This window comes from Hippichthys cyanospilos, chromosome 6 (assembly GCF_059441005.1).
Source record: "Hippichthys cyanospilos isolate Australia breed blue-spotted pipefish chromosome 6, RoL_Hcya_1.0, whole genome shotgun sequence".
NCBI lineage: Eukaryota > Metazoa > Chordata > Actinopteri > Syngnathiformes > Syngnathidae > Hippichthys > Hippichthys cyanospilos.
In genome coordinates, this window is record NC_142374.1 from 8013941 (window position 1) to 8039192 (window position 25252).

The 25252-nt window shown below is 39.6% G+C and overlaps 1 protein-coding gene across 3 annotated transcripts in view; it reads right to left on the reverse strand.

The window, feature by feature from the left end:
* Window positions 1-25252, reverse strand: part of b4galnt4a (beta-1,4-N-acetyl-galactosaminyltransferase 4a) — a 131131-nt gene that overhangs the window by 7036 nt on the left and 98843 nt on the right. For all 3 annotated transcript variants that reach the window (XM_088417581.1, XM_088417582.1, XM_088417583.1), the window contains 7 exons: window positions 24194-24261; window positions 13132-13210; window positions 5646-5712; window positions 1365-1529; window positions 1002-1111; window positions 537-637; window positions 48-121 (listed from right to left, as the gene is read on the reverse strand). In XM_088417581.1, coding sequence (XP_088273707.1) covers window positions 48-121; window positions 537-637; window positions 1002-1111; window positions 1365-1529; window positions 5646-5712; window positions 13132-13210; window positions 24194-24261 — 664 coding nt within the window. The remainder of the gene's footprint in view (window positions 1-47; window positions 122-536; window positions 638-1001; window positions 1112-1364; window positions 1530-5645; window positions 5713-13131; window positions 13211-24193; window positions 24262-25252) is intronic.

Genomic DNA, 25252 nt, shown 5'->3' on the forward strand with positions numbered 1-25252 from the left:
GAGAAATAGGGATGTTTGTCTTATGGTGATGTTTAGCTGTAAGTTACCATCAGGGTTAGGAAAGAAAAATGGCCTGTCATCTTCCTCTTCATCCATCTTCATATACTTGTAGAAGCCAAACCTTGAAAAGAAAAAAAAAAAAAAAAAACAATAATTTTCTTTAAAAGGAGTCTCCAGAGTGCTCTTTTCAAACTTCTGTTAAAAAAGGGATATCATGAGATTAACAGAATATCTATGTATTTTGAGTAGCAACTAATCACAAAGAGACTAATATGTCTTGTCGGGAGTGGCATCACAGAGAAGTAAAGGCACCTTTTGTTTAATGTGTCAAGTTCATCCTCTTTGTGAACTCACTCACAGAGTCTTGATTTTATGTGTGTGTGTGTATATATATATATATATATATATATATATATATATATATATATATATATATATATATATATATATATATAATTTATTTATTTATTTATTTATTTATTTTCCTGTTTTACATGTGCCCAAGAGAATTGAAGATTCCATTTAGATCAACATACTTCTCCAAGTAGATGGGGGACTCTCTGTAGAAACACTTGTTCTCTCGCTCCATGTGTGTGAGACGGGTAAAATCATTTGGGTAGACGAATGACAGATAAACCTAAAAAACAATACATACAGTATTTAATCTAGAATTCAACCATAATGATGAGCAAATGAAGTGTATCTTTTATGATAAATTGATGTAGTAAGGAAGATTTTGTGACAGGGGGCAGCAGCGCTCCTTATTGGTTGCGACTTACCAGAGGCCGCGTTAGTAAAGGAGCAGATGAATTAATGTTAAACATCTCTCCCTACTTTTTAGCAGGTTAAAGGTCATCCACATATGCGTGCCATAATTGGATGCACTTCTGATGACCCACAGAGATGATTTTAGCAATCGTTTCAGCCAATTAAAACACCATTGCACATGGTGAGTAGCAAACCTAGTGGTCCAGAGGGAAGATGATTGAGAGGTCACTTACAAACTGTAGGCCCTGATATCTGGCAATGGGGAAATCTTTGACGACATAGGTGGGAGAGTACAGACAAGCAGGCAGAACATTTTCCAGGTGGGAGGGATCAATCATGGGAGCTGAAAGAGATATATATATGTTCAGCACTTCATTAGCCTTTGCGTACAATATAAAATGTCGTTACGCTAAATGTGAACTATTGAGCAATAAATCAAGTTCAAAGGATTTTACACTAAAGCTATTCTGGGACAAAGAGTTCTTCATCCTCATAAATTTGCTTTGCGCCATACATATATGGAAAAAGGTTAAACCCCAAAACCTAAAGTTGCTAAGAAAAAAACCCATTCAGTCTGAAATGATGGACAGATTTACTGGTATAGAAGTTGTCCCTCGGGTCTGGCTTCAGCATATCTGCCCCGTGCTGCGGAGTGCCACCTTCTTCCACCTTTTGGAGCAGGGAGTCCACTGGGAGGTGAACATGACTGGCAAAGGTCTGAGGAATATGATCCACGCTATTCATCTTGAGGCTGGACTCATCTGAGGGATTCAGAGAAAAAATATGACTGAGAGGTGGGGGACACACTAATTTACATGTCTCTTTGAAAGACAAATGACTGCAAATTGTGCATCCTGTGACAATCACAGATCACCATTAATCATTAAAAGGTGTAGCTGGAAGGGCGACACAATCCCTTCAAAAGTGCACCTGTATAATCTAATGAGTACCATGCATAAACTGTAAATCCAATTTACTGATAATACACATAAAGTCCACTTTTAATTGACAATATCATTAAAAGTCACTCAGTGCATCCATCCCTTTTCTTGTTCAGTGTTGAAGCCATTCCGGCCAACTTTGGGTGAAAGGTAGACTACATAATTGATGTCTAGTAGAGACAGACAATCATTTATTCTCACACTGCCTGAATTGAAGGCGAGTGAACCATTACACCTTTAGAGACGTGATCATATATGCATCATTTAAATTAAAGTAGGACATCAAAAGTCAAGCATATTGTGTTGGAAATTGAACCAAACTATTACTATCATTAAACCTTACTGGTATCTGCACAGGCAAAGTGACTCTTTTAAGTAACGTTTTACCATTTAAAAAAACAACTATTTAAGTGAGACTGGATAACTTCTCATTGAACCTCGGATGATCTCTCATGGCACAGTGCTGTGCCACGCACCTTGGTTGGGAATCATTGTTCAAGTCAACTCCATTGGTTAGCTTTACTTTATGCCAGACTTTCAACAAACAAGCCAGCTCATTCTAGTGGCCACTCAAAGTCAACTCATGGCTCAGTATTGCGTAAGAATATATACCTGGCATTGCAATATAAAACTCCAAATTGAGCAGGTGTGTATATTGTTATGGTTCATATGTAAAAGCCGTAATACATAACAAAGAGGGAGAAGAATAGTGAGAAACAAAGTAGAAGAAAGACAAAGTTGGAAGAAAAACAAAATAGTGCAGAGGAGAATCATAATTACACTAATCGATAGTAGAGGGGGCGGAGGAGGCATGTGTGATTAATGGCGTGTCAGGTGTAAGGCCTGATGGGAGAGATGCCATGTAATTAACAGGGTGGTCAGCAACATTTTTATCCTCTCGGGATTGAGATTGGTGCAGCACAGTTGCAGTGTACACACATACAAAACAAAGGGCAATTATGTTTAAACATCTTTTCAGGCCCATAAAATATCTTTTGTTCACCCTGCTTTCCATGATGACATCACCCATTCAAACCTATGTAAACATTGTAACTGGTAGCTCCCATTGAGGAAAAGGTTCTATTTCTGTAGAATGTAGGTTACGGCTTTGGTTTGCTATGTCAATGTCTCTGGAGGTTCCATCTCTTCAATATTTTGCCAATCGTTTCTTCAAGGAGATCAAGAACCAGCAATATATCTACCACAAATATTGACGGTCAAGCCGTAAGTCATTTGTACTTGTTCGGTGCCTGTACTACCAATGTCACAGTTTGGTCCACATTTCTGAGAGTAAGTCGAATCAGTTTTCGGTGGGGGTTGAACTCCGCCAAGGTTGCCCTTAGTCATCGACTCTATTCATTACCTTTATGGAGAGAATCTCTGGGCGCAACCAAAGCGTTGAGAGGGTCCGGTTTGGAAGTCTCAGCATTACATCTCTGCTATTTGCGGATGATGTGGTGCTGTTGGCTTCTTTGGGCCGTGATCTCCAACTCTCACTGAAGCGGTTCGCAACCGAGTGTGAAGCGGCTGGGATGGGGATCAGCACCTCCAAATCTGAGACCATGGTCGTCAGTCGGAAAAGGGTAGAATGCCCTCTCCGGGTCAGGGATGAGGTCCTGCCCCAAGTATCTTGGGTTCTTGTTCACAAATAAGGGTAGGATAGAACAGAAGATTGACAGGTGGCTCTGCGTAGCGGCTACTGTAATGCGGACTCTCTACCAGTCTGCCATGGTGAAGAAAGAGCTGAGCTGAAAGGCAAAGCTCTCTATTTACCAGTCGATCGACGTTCTTGCCCACCTATGGTCACGAGCTGTGGGTCGTGACCGAAAGAACGAGATCCCGGAGACAAGCGGCCAAAATGAGTTTACCCCGCAGGGTGTCTGGGCTCTCCTTTAGAGATAGGGTGAGAAGCTCGGTCATCCGGGAGGGACTCAGTGTCGAGCCGCTGCTCCTCTGCGTTGAGAGGAGCCAGTTGAGGTGGTTGGGCATCTGGTTAGGATGCCTCCTGGACACCTCCCTGGTGAAATGTTCCGGGCATGTCCCACCGGGAGGAGGCCCCAAGGACGACCCAGGACAACCGAGTCCTATGTCTCTCGACTGGCCTGGGAATGCCCCAGAGGAGCTGGATGATGTGGCTGGGGAGAGGGAAGTCTGAGATTCCCTGCTGAGGCTACTGCCCCCGAGACCCGACCCCGGATAAGCGAAAGATAATGGATGGATGAACACTGTCCAAAATAAAACAGTACAATGTCACCATTAGTAATAAAATATTAACATTACAATTAATCATAAAACTTATTTTTCATTTATCCAAAAAAATCAGCTCATTTTTATACTTCACAAAATCATCTTGCAGGCCGAATTAAACCCATTTATGGACCAGAATTGGTCAGCAAGCCGTATGCTTGACACCACTGCTGTAAATCCATAATAGGATATTATATTTTAATGCCAGTGATGATTCATAGCTTGTAATTTAGAACTGCTGTTTACAACTTCTTCACTGCATTGACGATTGCAGACACCGAAAATCCACCTTTATTGGGCTGTCAGCATAAAAGTAAAATATATATATTTTTTAAATATCATTTACAGCTATACAAGTAAAACAATCATTTATAACTAGGCTGGCAGTGAATGAGTACATTAATGTATTTACTGAAATTGTGGTGACCTTGGTAATAATGCAATAAAAATAATCAATTTAATCTAATATACTTGAACTGGCTTTTGACCTTGATTTTTCTCATGTGGACTGCTGACTGATGAGTAAAAGTGCAGGACTTCATTTGACTGAATTCTGTGAAGACTGGTTGGCCTACTCAATGACTGTGGAAGGAATGGTTATCAATCTCTATGGCATGTGCCCTGTGTCTGACTGGCAATCAGTCACAGGTACACCATATCTCTCACCCAAAGTGAGCTGGGATGCTTGGTTGTGACCCTGAAAAGGATGAGGCCAGGGCTATTGAACTCTGGTTCCTCCTTAGTTGATTCCTGTCTCTTCTTGTCTCCCTCTTTCAGCACCTTGATTCAAATGATCAGGATCGTTATCATGCTTCTACAGAGCTTTTTGTTGCGCTGGTCGTTTGAATTAGATGTGATGGTTAGGGAGACATCAAAACCAGGCGGGACTTGGCTCTCAAAAATGCTGGAGTTCCCCAATCACAGACAGTCTAAAAAATGGATGGTTGAAATAACCAATGATACTGTTGCCTCTCACACACTCAAGATGATTCTGGGCTCAAATCGGTGTCAGTTTTCATGTCCTAATGAAAAGTTCCTGTGTCCCACTCTTTTTCTTAACTATGTATTCTTCTTAGTGTCCTAGGTTACTTCAACATTGCCACAAAAGGCAGTTATGCCACCTTTCCACTTTAAGGAAAGAGATAAAGGAGAGAAAAACTCAGTGCAGACATCCAATTGACATCATGCATTTCCTGGCCCGTAACCCCACCCTTTACCATCTCAACAGATTGCCAAACCTCAACCCTAACTTCAACCAAAATCCAATTCAAATCAATATTCTAAAAGCAAATCTTGACCCTCAAAAAGAGGTCTGAAGTTGGCGGGTCCAACAGAATGGTAAAGAGCCAGAGATTGGTCCCCACTATACAGCAAAAACCAAAGACACACACGCACGTACACACAAACTTGAAGCATGAAGGTACTTTAGGTGGTATGTGAGATGTTAACAGGCTTTCAGCAGGTATCAGCATACTTAAGATAATGCTGTGACAGGAACAGCAGATTTTTCTTTTCAAGTCAAGAGCAAATTAATTGAAACATGAAATAATTTATGGCTACATCGTACTCATGCAGGTAATAATCATGCCACTCTGTGCTCCCTGCAAGGATAAACAAAGTTTTCTGCCACTGACTGAAAAATTCCTAACAGAATATTTAGAATTCACCAAAACAAAACCAATCTTTTACCTGAATACAATGAGATGAAGGCCGAGTCTATCACTTCGTATTTCAGACCAGGGAGGAATGGACGCCACTGTGTGCGAAAAAAAGGACAAAAAAAGGATGGAGTGAGAAGAGCGAATATGTGGTAACCAGCAGAGGCACATAAATCTTATATCACAGTTTAGATTGCACACTAACAGCCAGTGGTTATCGATTTGAGCAACTTTCTGAAATCATTAAGCTCCTGGGGTTTTGTACCAACACATTAGGCAATGACTTGGGGCATTAGGAATATGACAAATAGCATGACACACCACCAAGATATGTAAATAAACAATATTGTGACAATCAGTGATTTAAATCACTACAATAATGTGACAAAAGAGAAGCGCAGAGGAGCTGAGCAAGCACAAGCAAGAGAACGACAAGATACAATTCTTTCAAATAGATTTAACAATTAACAAGTCACTTCTTGTTAACCTGTCTGTAATTACAGAAGACAGGTCATTTTGGCTCTGCTTTCTTGAGGACAAGAATAAACGTACCCTCTTTCAAATCTTGCAAATGTCTACACATTTCACGTCTGCGCATTTCCACACACACCCACACGCACACACACTCAAATAAATAAAACAGGGACTGTCTATTTGCCACTTCCAATTCAAATACATGGTAATCATAACCTAGCAAAGAGCACACATATTAAACTGACAAAAGAGGTTAGTGGCAGGAGGAAGAGACTTACAGGCCTTGCAAGGTTCTACTATGACGCCATTGTTTGACTAAAACAGGGATGGCTAAGTGTGGTCTTTGTCAGGTGTTTTGAGTGAACACAAACATGGAAAACGGGCTGTATCGTGGCTCTCGAGGACCGGACTTGGCCAACCATGTACTAGAGCAGAGGTCCCCAACCACCGGTCTGCGACCTGGTACTGGTCCGCGGAACAACTGGTACCGGGCCGCACGGGGCGCACCCATAATAACAAACTATTTCCGTTTTAAGTATTATCTGAGCATGAAAGCTAATTTATTTTTGAAAAACCTTTTAGTTTGAAAAATGGCCTCGTTCTCTTGGATTCGTTTCGTTTCGGGGACTGGAGCGCCAAAATTTCACTCATATTAAATGAGTAAGAATCAACGTCTTTGGGAAGGGGAAAAGGTCCAGTCAAGAGACAGGTGATGAGCCTACAACTTTGAAGAAAAAGAAAGCTTTTAACAGGTAACACCAGGAGTCATACTTGAAAGACTTCTCACGGACCTTGAGCTGTACTTTGTCCAAAAAGGACCCACAAAGTTACAAGGAACGGATTTGCTACCTTTCTGTTACCAAACCAGATGAGCTTGCAAATGGCAGCAGCCTCAAAATTGAGGCTTTTGAGGGTGTGAAGAGAAAAACAAGCTGAGGGCTCTTGTTAGTTTGCTGTTAATGGTGAGTTAATGTCTTACCTGGACTTTAAATTCCCCATTCGACCCTCATCGCCGATGAAATTGTAAAGCATCTGTCTGCGCACCCACCCGTACACATTGACAGGTTCATGGTGATAAAAAGGTTGGGGACCACTATACTCGAGTGTTCGCAAGGTCATTTAGGACACGAGGCACCGCTCAACTTGAAGGACAAATAAAAACAGTGAGGGGTTGTGATATGCAAAATGAAAAAAAACTCCGGGATAAAGAAGTGAGCGATCAAGAGCTTAATTATGAAAAAAAAAGGAGCCAGATCCAAAATGTTCTTTGTAAAATGCCACTGTGCGTAGCCAAGGAAAAGGTCATGATGAGACACGCATACGTCTTTTTCCTGAGTTCGCGTTCTCTAAAATCTCAAGAGTATATGCAAACTACAGGGTAAGCATTGTCGTTGTTTTAAGTTTAACAGAGTAGGAAAATTAGACGTATAAAAAACCCCCCACAAATAATCTGAGAAATAAGCAATACACAATAGAACATTATAACAGAGTAAATTCTCAGTCTTAACAGTTAGACAAATGAATAGGCACCGAATGCACCAAAACATTTTTATAACTTGCATATTAACACACCGTCAAAGTGGGAAATGAACCAAAGTCAGGTGAAGTCATTTCAATTGGGAATCAAACCTTTACATAAACTAATACAATACAGGGGTCCATTTTGACAGCTTAAATAAGAACACACTTAAGGGCAGTAGAGGAGCAGCGCCGACCTATTGGATCCGTAAAAAGATATACTGTATTTATTTTCTTTCAATACGGTTTACAAATGTCCAAAACATTTTGCATTGCTGTAAAAATATGGATGCGCTTGAGAGAAAGTAGACATTTAATTATGACGGTTCACGACTGGAGCCTACCTAGTCATTTTGATCATAGGCTAATATGAAGACACTTAGGGCATGTGTTGCCTTCATTATAAGGCTCATATATGGCTTTCCATTTTGTGGAGGTGTCATAATTTTTTTAGGGGGAGTTCAATGATGCTGTTGCAACATTTTGGGGTTGCCAACCCCAGGCCGAATTGAACATATTAAGTTTCTCAGACATTTTCCTATGGAAGCGTGGAACTGCCACTGTAGAGTGAACAGCTTTGATTTGACTATGGAGTTCAAACTAACTGCAAAGATGTTGGTAAATTTGTTTGAAAAGATTTGTCAAATGCAGGCTAGATGCAAAAAGCATAGCATTTTTCCCAGTGATCCCAAAGAGAATTAGTATGTGTATGCACAACACAACCGTTTTTTTTATTCATTCTTTATTCATTATACATGTTTAATTTACAATTTATTTTTGATTGCAAGCTTTTAATTATCAGGGTATTTTTTCCTATTCTTTAACTGTTGTGTGATGCAAATTTATCTTGAAACAGGTTGAAAGCCATGTGAATTGCAAATGCATGTGTCTGACAGCTGCTGAACTTGAGTTGAACCTTAAGAGAATTAGTGATTAAAAAGCAAGTAATATCAAATCTACTTTTACAATGAAAAGACACACACTATATACTTTAACGGCTGCCTCCAGGTGGCACAGACCACTTCGTGATTTATAGTGAGGCGGGAATATGTCAGGCAGATGTTGCGAGAACCCTGTGTATATTTGAGTGTGTGAGTGTGTGTGCGTGAGTGCGTGCGTGTGTGTGTGCGTGTAGGGAGTATGTCTTTCCTCGTGCGTGAGCTTTCCAAGGAGTAAGCGAGTGTGCACACAGAATGGCATGTGTATTAATTGGTAGAGGGTCCGACTTGTCCTGGCAGGAGCGATAAAAAAGAGGAACATTAAAGGGCTGAATTTAAATCCTACACCTTTGCTGCCACCGCTAATTAAGCCACGACTTTATTCTTTTACTTGTCTTTTTCTCAGTGGCACCATTTAATGACCATCGCTTTGCTTTATGCTGATAACAACCGACACTTTCCATTAGGTCAGCGTGTTTCTCAGACAACAAGAAAGCAATTCAACAAATTTAGGACCCATCCACACCAACTAAGCACAAATAACTCAACCTGGAGTGTGAGCACTATAAATGTTTATACAGATGCCTTACATCCTACACGGTAACACCGAGCCTTGCATGCAGATGCCCCGCCTGCTCGGCTATAATCTCTCTATGCCAGGAACAGGCAATTAATTCTCTAAAAGGGCCATGTATGAAACTGCACGGTGTTTGAGGGCATGCCAACTGGGTAACCTCAATATTGCTCCAAATGAGTTTAATTGAGTCAAGTAATTCATTCAATTCTACGGAATTACAAATGCTAATAATTTCAATACAAAACGTTAATTAGATGCAAATGAGTTCTTATTAATGCAAAACCTTTGCATATGCTAACATATACCAAAGGAAAATGCCTTGCACAAATGAAAATGTTAACGAGCTAAACGCATACATGGCAGCACTATATAACATGCTGATTAGAACTAACGTTAGCTAGCATGTTATCCACAGTCACAAGTTGTCGGATCAACAAACAAACTCATTTTGGTCATATTATCATAAATGACAACATTCTTACGAAGAAAGTACAACTTACCGACAGTCGTAGGCCAGATTTAACCAGATACAAAACAACGTGTGCGTCAACGTGCTCTTAATTAAAGCCACACCATCCTCCTAACTGCAAAATGTAATATCAGCAGAGGACGGAGGTGGCGCCAAAAAAAAACAAAGATCAAGCCAAACAAAGCACAAATGAATGAACAAGTAAACTAACTCAGTTCTAAAACATCATTATTTCGGGTGTGGCCCGGTACGAAGTTGATCCACGGACCGGTATCGGGTCGTGGACCGGTGGTTGGGGACCACTGCTTTAAAGCACACTCTCCCTCTTGGGTGTGTGCGTGTGTGTAATTTGGAGAGACGCTTTCTGGCTTTTTTTTTTTTTTTTTCTGCATCCTTATTTTAGCGTATTGTTTTGGTTTTCATTGTCATTCAGCCAGAGGTCTTTGTGCTGAAACCTCTTGTACATCCCAAGCTATAAACCAAAATTAGTTTTTAAGATAATATATCCTAGGCAGCCTGATTAGTTCAAAGACGGCATTCTGAAAAATACTACATTTGTGGAATATAAATTAATCGGCAAAAGACTCCATCATTCCCCATCTCAGGGGGTGGCCATTTTGCCGGTTGCTGCCAACTGAAAGTGATATTAGAGTTGCTCAGGGCTCAGATAATGATCATGTGAATGTCACTTGATCAAATTGAAAAATAAAAAGGGTAGCCTCTATTTTATCAATACCTTCGAACGTTCAGTGCAAATACGTTTGAATGTGTGTGACGCTGGCGAATGATGAATGACAGACCAGCAAAATGTATTGACGTGTCCATTTCTGATCTACCCTACGCCGCTCCTCTGAAGCAGAAAGGCCATTGCTTCATGGTGCTCTGTAAAAGACGGAAAGAAAACGGCTTAATTCCCACACATGTGCTGCTGGGATATGACGTGACATTTCCAGTTCAAGCTCATCTTAACAGAGAGGTTGTGTCGCTGTGCAACTCTGCTAACTTGCTTACTCAAGCTATAAAAGCTCCACATTCAAGGGCCGAGTGCACCCCAAAACATGCCGTTTCCATTTCTTTTGGGATGCAGTGTATTCCTAACCTGCTTCTTCTTGTGTCAGTGCTGCTTAAGTTGCAGTCACCATCCCACCTTGCTTCACACATTAGAAAAGAAATGGGCCTGGGATGAAAAAGTGAAGTTTCATTTCTTTTTCAAAAGAAAGACTGCACCTTTGTATCTTTGATTTTTTTTTTGTTAACAACTGGTGCAAAACAAATACATTCCCAAAAGAACAGCTCACCTCTGACCACACAATCACAGCCTGACATATAACAGAGAGGGAAAAAGCTGTGAATTCAGACTATGCTCCACAACAAATGAGCATCCGCTTTTATGTGAATTTATGGGAGCTTCGTGCTTATGCTGTTATGGGCCACTTGCAATAAATCTGCTATTTTTGTAGAGGTGTGAAATATATTTCCTGTTAAATCTCTAAAGGGGCATATAATAACAGTGCAATGTACATCACGTACCCACCATTGTGATTTTCTACACGACCTTTATAACGTTCATTAAATTATTTCTACAAGTATAAACCATGTTGATGGCCTCAGAGATAGGGAGGGATTCATATTAGTCGGCTGTTTAACACCAATAAATAATTTATATGAACAAGACGTAACTGGGATGGACTTGAGAATACTTTGGCTATATGGTATTTGTACAATAGTTTAGCTACTTTATATTGATGGATGCACAACTATACTCACAAAAGAGCGAAATGTCATCTGAAGGTTTTTTGGAAGTCAGGTTACAATTTTGGTCAAAGATTCGAGAACTGCCAGATCCATTTTTAAGCTTTTACAAAAGGGACGGTTGTGACACAAGGAATGATTTCGATGTATTATTACTCATTAGCAGTGCGTAATCATTGAGGTAGATATACTATAACGTTGCAGTCTTTCTCTGATTGGCATTGAGCCAGGAAATGCAAGATATAGGTTTTTTTGGATGGACATTTTATAATTCCCCAATTAAAGATTTTTTTTTCTTCGTAGATTCAACCTCAACAATACTATGTTTTACTTGTAATGTTTATGACAGATCTAATTTAGACAAATTTAAACAAATGTCAACAAAACCATCGTCTATAGTTGTAGGGCAGGCAGTTATGAGAACTGACACCTACCAACTGAGTGTAAAGCATGACAATGCCATCCAGTGGATATGATTGTTCATTGCACTCTTGTCCCCTGCATTTCTCAAATGAGGGATAATAGACATGATTGTATTATAGCCTAAGGTTAAAATTTAGTTATCCATTAGCATTGTTTTTTGTAATATGAATAACTACACAAAAATATTGGATTCAATGAAAAAAAAATGAATAAAATGGGCATCATACTCCGGTGTGAGCGTAGCCTAAAACAAAACTGTGAGAAATTCGGGAGAAATTACTTGCCACTCCGAGTCATCTTACTGAAAAACATCCCTGACTGTGTTTATGTGCATCCTCCAGGCAACCCACAACACCTTGTCAACATTTATCAAGAACATAGCATCCACACGAATACTGTTCTGATGTCTTAGCATCAATGATCCATCCATTTTCTGGAGTCACAGAAAATTGCTGAAAAGAGTCACAGGCTTGCTGGTGCCTATCTCAGCTGGCTTCGGACAATAAATTGGTATTACAAAATATACAGACAGGAGAAGTAAAGATGAAGGAGAAGAACATTATGGCGCAGGGATGTCCAAGAGGACTATTTGGAGGACCAAAACAGAAGAAGACATAGTCAGAGAGAGGGAGCTGATTGGCTTTATATACAAAGTGACAAAGAAAAGGAGTATAAAAATGGCACTTTGAAAGAAGGAAGCAGAGCTAGTAATACCGGTCACCATGACGATGATAACCTGAGGCTTGTATCTCAAAAAAAAAAAAAAGGATCTATATACACACAGCAGTGTTCTGTCCTCCCAATCCAAGTCAAAGCACACAGGAGGTATTTGAAACTTCAGCTAGAAACAAAGTGCCCCTCATGTTGAAGCTTTGCCTCAGGTGCTGACCCCCACCACGGAGAGAGAAATGATGCATAGTCAGAGAAAAAATTGAAAAATTAACTTTACGGATGCCCACCCTCCCCCTACCACCACCACACACACACACACACACACACACACACACACACACACACACACACACACGCACGCACGCACACACACGCACACACACGCACACATACACTACTACTACTACTAGTGCTACTATCAATTGAGTGCATGCTTATCCCACCCTGAAAAATAAACATAGATTTCAAATGGTTTGAAAAATGGAGTCAAACGAAATTGGAGGGTTAGGTGGGGACTCTCCATATGCTGAACACATCATTCATCCCACACACTTATCAGTGCAAAGTGTCACTGAGGGCAAAATGCACATTTTCAAAGCAAATCTGTAACAAGGAAGCAGAAAGCCAACCAATGTGCAAAGGTGAAGAAAAGACGTCTTGTGCCAAAAGTTGGTTACTGAATGTGTCAACTTACCCCAACTTCCACGTGATCCGAGCCCTTATCATCCTGCTTGTGCAGAATCTCAAAGTAGTAGCGTCTCGATGACATCAGGCTGTGGGTAGAGAGACAGAGTTTTTTACTTGACACAGTCAACATAAAACGCCACTAGTGAAAACCTCTAAAACTACACAAGCGACATAATGTAGTGACATGGGTATTTACAGTATGTATGTATGTATGTATGTATGTATGTATGTATGTATGTATGTATGTATGTATGTATGTATGTATGTATGTATGTATGTATGCATGCAGATAAACATGCATTCATACACGCATTCTTACACACACGCACGCACGCGCACACACGCTGATATATAGTCGATAAAAAAAACTGCACTGTGGCCAAACCGCCATTGAAAGAGAAAAATAAACAAAGATCTGTGTTACGTTGTCCAGAGATAGGCATTTAACATTTTTTTGGGTCCATTAGTCCAGCGGTCCCCAACCATGGGTCCGCAGACCGTACTGGTCCGTGGATCAACTGGTACGGGGCCGCATGGGCTGCACCCAAAATAATGTTTTGGAAACGGTCCGCAATATAAATCTAAAGCATTGACCGGTCCGTGTTGATAAAAAGGTTGAGGACTGCTGCATTAGTCGACAGTGATCCGACCCCGCTTACACGTCCATGCTCCCCAGTATATTGCCGTTTGAACATTTCTCAAAAAATTTGGAAGATTTAACTGGGTGAAATAATCAATCAATCAATCAATCAATCAATCAATCAATCAATCAAATTTTATTTGTACAGCCCTGAATCAACGAAGTCTCAAAGCGCTTCACAGGTGAAAAGAGGTCATGTTGAGACTTCTTTTGAAAATAGAAGTCATACAAGAGACATCTTTTTGGTGTAAGGTACACAACAGAATCCCCTGTCAAAGCTCCCAGACCCTTACCAAAAGTGACAGGTGACAGACGTGACATGTCTGTGCCATGTGTTCTGGATTCCCATGACTCTAGCTACTGTTTACAGTAAATAACGATTACTCATCTCCATCCATCTTGTCGATTTAGGAGTTTAAATGGACTGATCATAGCAATTATCAATGCCGTGCAAAAAGTCTCAGAAGAACCTTTTTCAAATAGGTGATTGATTTTCACATAGAGGATAGAAGGACCAGGGCAGATCAATACAGTAGGATGAAAAATATACCAGACCAATTTCAACAAAATCTTGTAAATGGGGGTGCTACATGTGCTAAGGATGTATAATGTCTTTTTTCCCTAGTACAGGGATATACAGTAAAGGTAAATGAAAAGAGCAAAGGCTGCAGAAAGAGGGTCACATGGTTTGCCATGTTCACTCACTGTCATCGTTCTGTGTGTGATAAATCACACAAAGCTCACATGAGGTTAAGCCTCTCATGAATTCTGCTCATCCATCTGAGCGGCTGCATAGATGCCAGTAAACGCTATCCTGACTAACCTTTTCCACACTATTCCACTTTAACACTATTCGGGCTCTTAGATTACAACTTGGAGAATACATTGACAAAGACCACAGGATTAGACTAATCCTAATTATTAAATTGCAAAACATTAACAAAAATTTACATTATTTGAATAATGAATATGAATGAGTAATAGTGATGATCCCAACTAACTAATGGGTGGTAGCGCGAGAGCTGAATTAAATTGAGGAGTTGGATGGGAGTTTAGATAAAGCCGGTGACGAATGTGTCAATGCTGGGCCCTCAGTGGTGGACCTTGTGTCATTTTTTTTGTCATGGTCTCTGCTCATGGTGTCCCCCTGCAGGCTTTTTTGGGCATTGCAGAGAAGCTAGGAACGATCCTGGGAGGGCGGCGTCACCAGCTGCGCACCTGTCTCGTATCAGTAATCCTGAGACTACTTAAACGCAGCCGGCACAGTCGGATGCCATCGGATTATTGAATCACATTCCTCGTTGTTCCCTAGTTCCTCGTTCCACCCGAGTACCTTTTCGGCTAGTCTGCACTATACGTTTTTGATTCTTTGGTTTTCTTCTCCAAGTCACGCCACGCGTACATTTTTCATTGTTGCGTTTTTGACTCCCGACGGCGTCTTACGGCTGATCCGCCCTCCCCGTGAGTAGCTGGTTCTAGTTGCCCCATTCCATATATATCTTTTATGTACGTTCTCAGTTGTTACTTTGTAGCTGTGCAAATTCTACCGTGCTTTTCATTTGTTCCTTTCGGGCTCACCTTTGTTTTTCTCATCGCGTGTTACGTGCACTTTTTGTTAGAAAACAATTTCAACTCTAACTTTTAGTCCAGTCGGATTTGGGGTCCACTTTACTCGTGAGCATCCTCGCCCCATAACATTTTTACGCACATCAAATGCAGCATGGGTGCATTACAAACATGCGTGATTGAAGGTGTAATCCCAACATTGATAAACATGTAATGTTTTCATTTTGTCAACAAATATAAAATCAGTCATTTCTTTCTTATTCCGTGATAATAATAATAATAATAATAATAATAATGTTATTATTATTATTATTATTATTATTATTATTATTATTATTACTATCCATCTATCAATTTTCTAGAGCCGCTTATCCTCACAAGGGTCGCAGGCTTGCTGATGCCTATCCCAGTTGGTTTCAGGTAGTAGGCTGGTGACACCTTCAACTGGTTGCCAGCCAATCGCAGGGCACACAGAGATGAACAAGCATTCGCGCACCCAATCACGCCCAAGGACAATTTAGTATGTCCAATTCACCTTTTATGCATGTTTTTGGGGTGTGGGAGGAATTATTATTACAGGTTCTGCGAATTTTAACTTTATGAATTTGTTAATTCTGCATTTGAAAAAACCGCTGATTATCTGGATAAAATATGCAGAGTGATGATGGAATGTAGGTTGTAATTTATTTTTCAATTTTGAAAATATTATGTAGAAATGTAGTTTCAATTGTGTGCGTATGTGAGAAAAACGATTTCACCAGTCCTCCAGTGACGGATAACACAGAGAGCCTGTGTTGAATAGAATGAAGACATACAAACGAGTGGGAAGAAGGATGAAGGAGGAGCCGTGAATAGCAGATGAACAGCAGAAACAAAGAAAGCACTTAAAATGAATAAATCTCACTGAGACATGATTTGATTCACAGTTCATTGCCAGAGAAGGAAAACACAAAAGAACAAGTGAAGGGCAAATGAAAGACGATGCGAAAAGAAAAGCTATTCAAATGTGGCTATAGGTCAAAAGAGGACACAATCCAAAAGTCTAATTTCCTGAGTAATTTGCTTAATTTGGAGTGCTTCTTCAATCACTCATTATTCCAGAAAAGGGCAATGGGAATTCCAGAACGAGAATTAAAGTGCAATGGACTCACACTTGAGGTCCTTGATTCTTCTCAAAAAGTCTGTGTTTTGAATGAAAGCAGGGGTTGAATTAAAAAAAAAAAAAGTCAAGTAACCGTTTTCCTAACTTTGCGCGGGACACTGACAAGACATGATATTCGAAAATGTATTCTATTTGTTATTTCTTGTGACAAAGAAATGCCTTTGTCCAAAATAAGTGCAATTTGTATTTTGTTTAAGTAAAATTCACATTTAATTTCATGATTACTGTTTCTGAGAACTGCTTCATATTTGTGTATCATCTGGATCAATTTTCTGGCACCTTTTTATTGGTATTCCAGGAGCATCCTGATGTACTACATTCTATAGTGCATTTGCATTTCTCCAAGATGGCTGTGTGAAACCAAGCTATTGGCAAGAAGGACCTACAAAGTCCCACTGTTGGAAAAATGACATACTGAAGAGTCTTCACTTGAGTTTTCTTGTTTATCCTGAGCTGAAATGCTTGAATTTTGTAAGCTTTTCTATTTTCCTGAACTGTCCAATGGACAACTAAATAGAGGATAAAAAGATAGACAAAGAGACTAGTAAAGGTCCTTTTACAAAACATGTGAAGGTTTTGTTTTTTAGTTGAAAGAAATCGCCAAAGACACAAAAACCAGAGCACGGATCCTAGGGACACTTGGATTCAGTGAAACACACTAGGCATCTGCAAACCAGAGTAATAGAGAAGACAGAGCTCAACGAAGTGCTGCATGAGATAATATTCTTTCTGCCCTTGCAACAGAAAAAACGCCACCAGCTGCCTTTTGGTCGCTCTCCCCGTCACCACGCATTTCCAATGTGTCCCTGAGCCTCAGCAATTTCCTCATTTTCCTTTGGCAACTCTGTTTCTAATTAATGTAATCTGACTTGCCACCCAAGCCTTTAATTTTGCCTACTCCTCCTGACAGGAATGATTGCAGTGTTTGTAACTGCCCCAAGGAGATGCACAAACTTCACTTTTCTTCTCGTGGACTCACTGCATCTTCAATCCATTTCTCATGCATTCCTTTAATCCAGCGAGCTGCTAATGCTGTTCTCCCCTGCAGCCTCAATATATCTTTGCTGATCCATCCCCTTCACTTCATCCTCAGCCGTATCTTGTCCGTGCCTTCTTTCAATGTGGGTCTTGTACATGCCAGTCGGCCTATTTCCACTACTATAGATCCAATTTGCCCAAAAATTATCATCTGAACAGAGAATTACGAAAAGGGGCGGCGCGGCACACCGGTATCGAGATTGTGGATTCCTCCCCCCGACCATTGTTACTATGTCGTGTCATTGAAGCTCCAGTTGCTCCTGATGCTGCGTTATCAGTAGGTAAACGAGTTGTCAGTGTAAAAAGCTTTGAGGACCTACATAGAAAAGCGCTATAAATGTGTAAGACCATTTATCATTTACCAAAAATACAATTTTTTTCAACACGGCTTCCATACGGCTTTCCGAACTTTGCCTTTAGATTTAAGGCCAAAATGAGTGCTTGTATGACTGCCATTGTCACTAAAAGGTCTTGTATATGTGAGTAGCAATATTATCAAGTGCTACTAATGCCATAGCAGTGTATCAAGGTCACAGGAAAGAAAATTTAACAATAAGATAGTTTTATGCAAAAATACAGTAGCTCTGACAACACCCCATGAAAGCAAGAAATAAATTAATACGGAAAGAAAAAAGGTATTCCTGTTCCTATTCCTATCCTAAGGTAGGACTAAATACCGTCTCCATATGGTAGAATGGAAAGTCGGTTTTTGGACAGCCTCTTTTCCATATGTTTTGGTTATTCATTTGAAAACATATGGACAATTCCTGGAATTCAGCCCTAAATAAAACATCCTAAGCATATGCTATTGTTATTGGATCTTTTCTTGACTTATTATCGTTTGCAATGTGTTCTGCAGCAGCAACATGAAAGTATTTTGTACTCAGTAATGTTGGAAAAATTAATTGATTACTTTCCTAGTTCCTGAACAGTTAAAAGAATAGAACAGTATAATATTTCTTGAATTTTTACACTTTTTATTCAATGTAGCAATTTTGAGCTCAGTCTTTTAAATATAATCCCTTTTAAATATAATCCCTTTAAGAGAAGCTTTAAGGGAAGTGACTTACCACTATCATTACTAGTGTCTCTGATCACATCTGGCCTAAAAAACCCGCAAGTGTGGTGATGTTCATGTCTTCCCGCCAACCACACATCACGACAGCTCAACAGATACACATCAACAACCGCAAGACATTCGGTTTGCACACACGCTTCTGTGAAGAATGACGCACACTGTCACACACAGTGATATGTGTCATCAAATGACCATCGTGCGGCATAAGAGGCAGGCAATGAATGAAGGCCAAAGAGAAGAGAACTGAAGAAAAAGTCAAACCGAAAGGACTCTTTCAGACTACTTAATATAATATAATTTTGCTAGAAACACACTAGTGACGAAAGTAAGTGTATCCCTGTTCTCGGGATAAAACCCTAAGTGAAATTGAATTACATACATATATACATACATGCATACATATATATATATATATACATATATATATATATATATATATATATATATATATATATATATATATATACATATATATATATATATATATATATATATATATATATATATATATATATATACATATATACATATATATATATATATATATATACATATATATATATATATATATATATATACATATATATATATATATATATATATATATATATATATATATATATATATATATATATATATATATATATATATATATATATATATACAACTAATGTCCAGCAGTGCCTCAAGGATTTCATTATAGATAGAAAGATCTCGGAGGCCCACTGACTGGCCATTCTTCTTTAAGTTTAACTCACTGTTGCTGACTGGGGTTAAAGCTATTCATCCAGGTTCCACCAAGAGATTTTCTAACACATTATTTTTGAGAAAGGAAATCCTCAATTTTCAGGACGCAAAATGTTTGGGACTAAACAGTAAAGCCATATGAGAAGGTGATAAGAGAATAAAGTAAGGCAGAGCAGATTTAAGAGTGTGCATACAGACATGGACACATTGCAGGGAAGGAAGAAGTCACATGACAGCCCACATGCCTGAAGAGGCTTGGGCTTAAATGCCATTTCCCCCAGTTTTTGGGCTCCTTCAAAATGCCAGCTGCAGCATCACCAATAACCTTGGGATGATCCTCTGCTGCTGCTCCTCAGCACGCCACAGTCAAAGTCAACTCGTGCTTTTTACTTTCAATACACAAATATGCAAAATCCACCAAGCTTGCAAATGCCTCTCAAATGATCACATATTTTTTCCACCTTAATGCTGGCTCAGGATTCACTGAGCGCTAATTGCTTTCCAGTATGTTTTACAAAATATTCCCTGTGATCATCAGCTAATTGTCAATCCCAACCCGCCGTGTTGCATAAACGAAGGAGCAGATACAAAGTTAGTATTCAACACGCTACATTCACAACTAGAATTTTCAGCTAAAAGTCAATCGTGTCAAGGCAGCCCGAGGCTCCAACTTCTGTTTCAGAGAACAGAGGTAGTGTTCTCGGACTTATCTGGGTTCCATATTTGACTGCAAAAGCGTTGCCTGTGACCCCCTAGCACACACTGCCAAGTTCTCACTTCAGCTAACACTTTGAAAAACAAAAACAAAGGAATTGTTTTGAAATTCATACTTTCTGATAAAATGTTTTCTCCTAAATTCATTGACAAAAAAGAAAAAAATATATGGTATGAAACCATTTGACTTCAGAAAAATATAACCTTTTCTATTAATTTCCTCTGACTAGGAGGTTATGCATCATTCATTGTGGTGGCTATTGGGAGTTTTGAGAAAAATGAAGGTTCTCTGAACGACTGTTGGTCCGGCTGCAGCTAGGGCCAGTCTCTTTGCCTGCAACTGAATTGACAGGCAAGTTTGGGCTCCATGGACCCACAATTCCAGGGGTGCTCATACTTTTTGACCCTGAGATCTAATTTTCCAGCAACCAATAACCTCCGGAGGCTCCTGTTATGCAGTGATATTGCTAAAAAAAGAGTAAAAAGACCCAGGCAGGATAGACACATTTATCCTAATGGGAACTAAAAGTAACTAATAGGAATGGGACGTTTTTTTTCTTTGTTTGTTTTTATATTTTTAAGCTTGTTGGGCCAGTAGTCCAATGAAATACACGTGTCTTGTAAGACAAATTACTAGTCGTAGTTAGTCATTACTGCAATTGTAATAGAAAGGAATAGCACAATAACTGATTGACTGATGTATTCACTCTATATACTGTATGTAAAGAGGCCAGGTGTCCAAAGACACAGCGTGATCTATACATGTGTGAGTGTGTAGGTGTGTGTGTAGGTGCACGCCTGTGTGTGTGGCTGGTGCAGAGGGTGTCGAGGGTTCAACACCAATAGACTGCATGTTTGAGATTTCTGACAGGCGAGTGAATTGTTTCTAGTCAAGTATACAACTACACAATGCTTCATTCCTTGACAATATGATTCAGGCCTACAAGAAGCCATTAGTCACTGTTCGCTTAACTGCAGCTGCTGTGCAGCTCCAATGATCCGCGACATAAATAACCATGCTACAAAGCATGAAGAAAAAAAAAAAAAAAACCTGAAATCTTGACAGAAATGTTTTTTTTTCCTTAACTACATCTCTGAATGCTCTTTGCTGCTTGTCTGTGTTTTTGTGTGACCCACACTCAGCTAGTTTTCTTTCATACTAATTTAGTGTGCCAATGTCATCTGATCTGCAACAACTTGGCATAAAATGTGAGCGCTGATAAAGACTGTTCAATGAATGATGTACACAGCCTTGAACCTGCAGGACTGCTCATGAGTTTGCAGAGATCTTGCTCGTGAACTTCTCATTTATGGAAACTGATCATTATGCCTTTTAATCTACATGAGTCATATTCATCAAATCTATTTAATGTTTTCTTTTTGTCATTTGCTAGTCTGCACATACAGCAAAGTGCCTTGGGAAATAATGTCTGATTAGTTTTGCCACTTTTAGATGCAAAGACATGTTCATGAATAGATAATTTGCTCAATTAGCTTACTACCAAAATAACCAGAATAATGTGTGCTTGGATGATAATTAATATTGCTGTGCACATAAATGACCAAGTTGCACACAACTGTTTGCAAGGACATAAAGTACAGTGCAAAAGACACAAAAGTAAGTCTTAAATTATTCCACAGTTTTTGAGCAACGCTATAGAATATAAGAAAACATATAGAATATCAGCAAACATATATCTATATTTTACAAAATGGTGGGCCAGTTATTCCAAATTGGATGTATGTGAACTCAGAAAAATACACAAATTCATCAAATGTAATATTGGTGTTTTGCAAAAAATTGTTCAAGTCTGGCATGCTGAAGTTTAGAATACAAAACTACAGGTGAGTCTAAAAATGTACTCATGCATTTTTCAACGGGGGTGTAGTGTATTTATGTTGAACACAGAAGAATGGTTTCTCGATGGCTCCCATTTGTCCAATAGTATAATCTAATATTGCAAGGAGGCAATGATCAAACTGTGAGAAATGGTTGTGATTCTGAAAGGGCATAACTTTATCAAAACAATTTGGGAGAATCCACTGATGACCAACTGTCAGCATGAAAGTCATCAATGCTGAGCAAAGCTCTTGAAATGAATAAACTAATGCAAATTAAATACGCACATAAGGCAATGAGCATGGTAGATGCTGGTGTGGTCATTGCCCTTTGAGTCACAGTGACACAAAATCATCCTTGACCTTATCAAATACAGTAGTTGACCTTTCTCTTGTTCCTTTTAATGTGAACAGTGGCAGTCAGGGAGGAGGCAGCAAACTCAAAGCTTACCAAATTGCTGCATTTGTAATTTATTGATCTCAAAATAATTCAGCAAGCATGTACTTGCTTGTGTGAAGCATGAATATATGCCCTTCAACACACGCCCACAAAGAACATCAAACAAGATGTTGCCTGATTATGTTCAGATCGACATTCACGGTACCTTTTGAAGCCGTTCCCCTCCAGCATGTGAGCAGTTACACGCAGACAAATTAAACTTAAGACACCTTTTACCGTGACCCGCAGCCCTAAAACCAATTTCTCCCTCCCGGTTCAGGTTGCTGCACATGATATTTGGTGGCATGACTCCTGAATTACTTAGTACTTGGTGATAATAAAGAATGGATGGATTGGTGCAGAGCAGTGGAGTAGCTAGCGCTCTGCTAAGCTGTGTCATCTTCTACCACAGATTTACAAAGGGCTCTATTTCAAAACAAGACACATCCCAAAATATATCCGTACATTGTGCCGCGCTTGGAATTATTTGGAAGATTTGCTTAAAAGGTTATGCAGTGCACCGCAGAAATAAGACACAAAAATGCTCTTTTAAAAAGTAGGGCAATTAAACTGGTATTTCTTGTCAAAACGGTCTGAGACCAAGGCCATTTTATGTAGTTTAACTCATGGAAATCAGTCCGGGGGTTCTTCTGAATTCAGTGAGTAGATTAAATTTGAGGAACTGAAAAGTTGTCGGAGAACCTTTGTCCGTTTCTTTTATATTTAATACTCGCTATATTAATAGTAACTGTGCAGACTGTACAGTTTCAGTTTAGCTATATACTAGATGCCACGAAGATCAAGGGCACAGATGTGGAATCTTATAGGACTGATTGCAATTATGTGAAAGACCTTATTTTCAAACAGCACATGTGCGGTGGCCATATTGCTTCAAGACAAAAATTTAAGCGTTACAGGCTTCCTGACTGTGTACTTTTACGGTCCAAAAGTTGTAAACCGACCAGCTACTTCCTCACTGCTCCTTCGGAGTATGCCGTAGTACGCCGTGAATTGGAGATCATATGCAGGGAGTTTTCTTCATACTTTTCCCAAAGACTAGGATTAATATTGAGAAATTTCACTTAATTTTAAAACCATGGTAAACAATCAAAACTGTTATTGGCCTATGCCTACTCTGGACATAAACTAAAAGCGTCAAAGCAGGCTTTAGGTCTTCCAAATAACATTGTGGACTTCACAGAAGTGAAGAGCTTTCATACAAATTTTGTGCCTGACATGTCCTCTTTCAAAATGTGTAGCATGTTGCCTTATAAATGTTTGTCTGAACGTTCACAATTTATGCATATCAATTAGCAATTGTGACATTTCTCTGTTCCGTTCATGACTCTGTTCTGCCCAAATGCAGAAGAAGGTCTAATCTTTCCTTTCTCAGATAAACATAATATATAATTCCTGACATCTAAAATGATCCATTAAGTGTAGCATGTAACGCCACTCAAACGGTATCTTCCACACAACAAAACAACAACAACAAAAAAAGCAACAAAGCAGACCAGTTATAACAGTTTAGTGGTAAGACAGATGACATTCCATTTCCAATTGTGCAATCAAATTCAAAATTTGTCCGAATGGTGCAATATGTAATTCAATTGGAAACCTTGCCTGCGACAGCATTGTGCAGGATCCCTCAAAAGAAAATGCAAAATACTTAGGTGTGTCATTTTAAATTTTGATATTTGCACAATTTGCTACATTGGACAACGAAGGGCGGTGTTGATACTGACCAAAAGTTAACCTTGTGTTGCTTGCTTTATTGTAAGTAGTATAGTTAGAGGGGGTAAATGGGTGCTTAGGAAAAAAAAGTGTGCTTGTCACAAGTACTCACTGCACAGACTTTGAGGACTGGGACCTGAACTTGTTGAACTCGCCTGGAGCGGTCCACTCTGTACCCAACTGCAAGAGACCGAGCCAAGAAATAAAAATCAGAAGTGGTAGTTGATCACAGAGTTTGGCAAAAACAATAGTGGACGAGAAGAGTACATCTCAGTGGATACCTGGTGGAAAACACTGTACTAACCATCAATAATAAAGCATCAGCACTGTGTTTGATGTTTAAGGTTAGGTTCAAACTGCAAGCATACCTGATTCTTTTCGGATTCCTCATCAGATCCCTGTTCAAACCGGGCTACATTAATGACTCATGTGACGGGTTGCTGTAGCAATGAGGTCAAAAACAGGGCCTTGTCTAGCATATGTAGTGTTTGACATATACAGTAATTGCAACAGTGGCAACAACAACCTCCATCCAGCCATCTATGTCAATATTTTTTTTTGCCTGGCACTCCCAAAAATTGTGTCACTGATGACACAATTAGTGACATGTGCAACCACATAAAGGCTTAACATATTTTGCAAAGAAGTTGAGTCATGTTCCAATTAATTTGCTCTTGATCTGAAACGTGTACTGTTCTTGTCACATATTAAGAAGCAATACATTTGATTTGCTTTTAGAAACCCTGCATAAAGAAACCCCGTCAAAATCTCAGGTAACACCCTGACGTGCCTTCATTTTCACCCCTTTATTATGGCGTTATATTTGTGCCACAATTACGAGTGCGCGAAAAAAAATTTGAGCGGAGAAAATCAAACTGAGCGAGCGAAAACAGATTTTGAGCGCAAGAAAAAAAACTATTGAGTGTGTAATGATAAGAGTTTGAGCGCGTGCCGATGGAGTTTAAACACAGAAAAAGTAATTGCTCGCTCAAATTCCTTTTTGCTCTCTCGGGATAGCCCTCTCTTGCTCAACATCTCGCTCTCGCTCGTGATACTCCTCCCTCCCTCGCTCAACATCGCATTTGCTCATCATCGAGCTCTCGCTCGCTCGAGTCGTCCTCTGCGCTCGCTCAGTTCTGCTCACACGTTACGTTTGTGCCACAAAACCAGC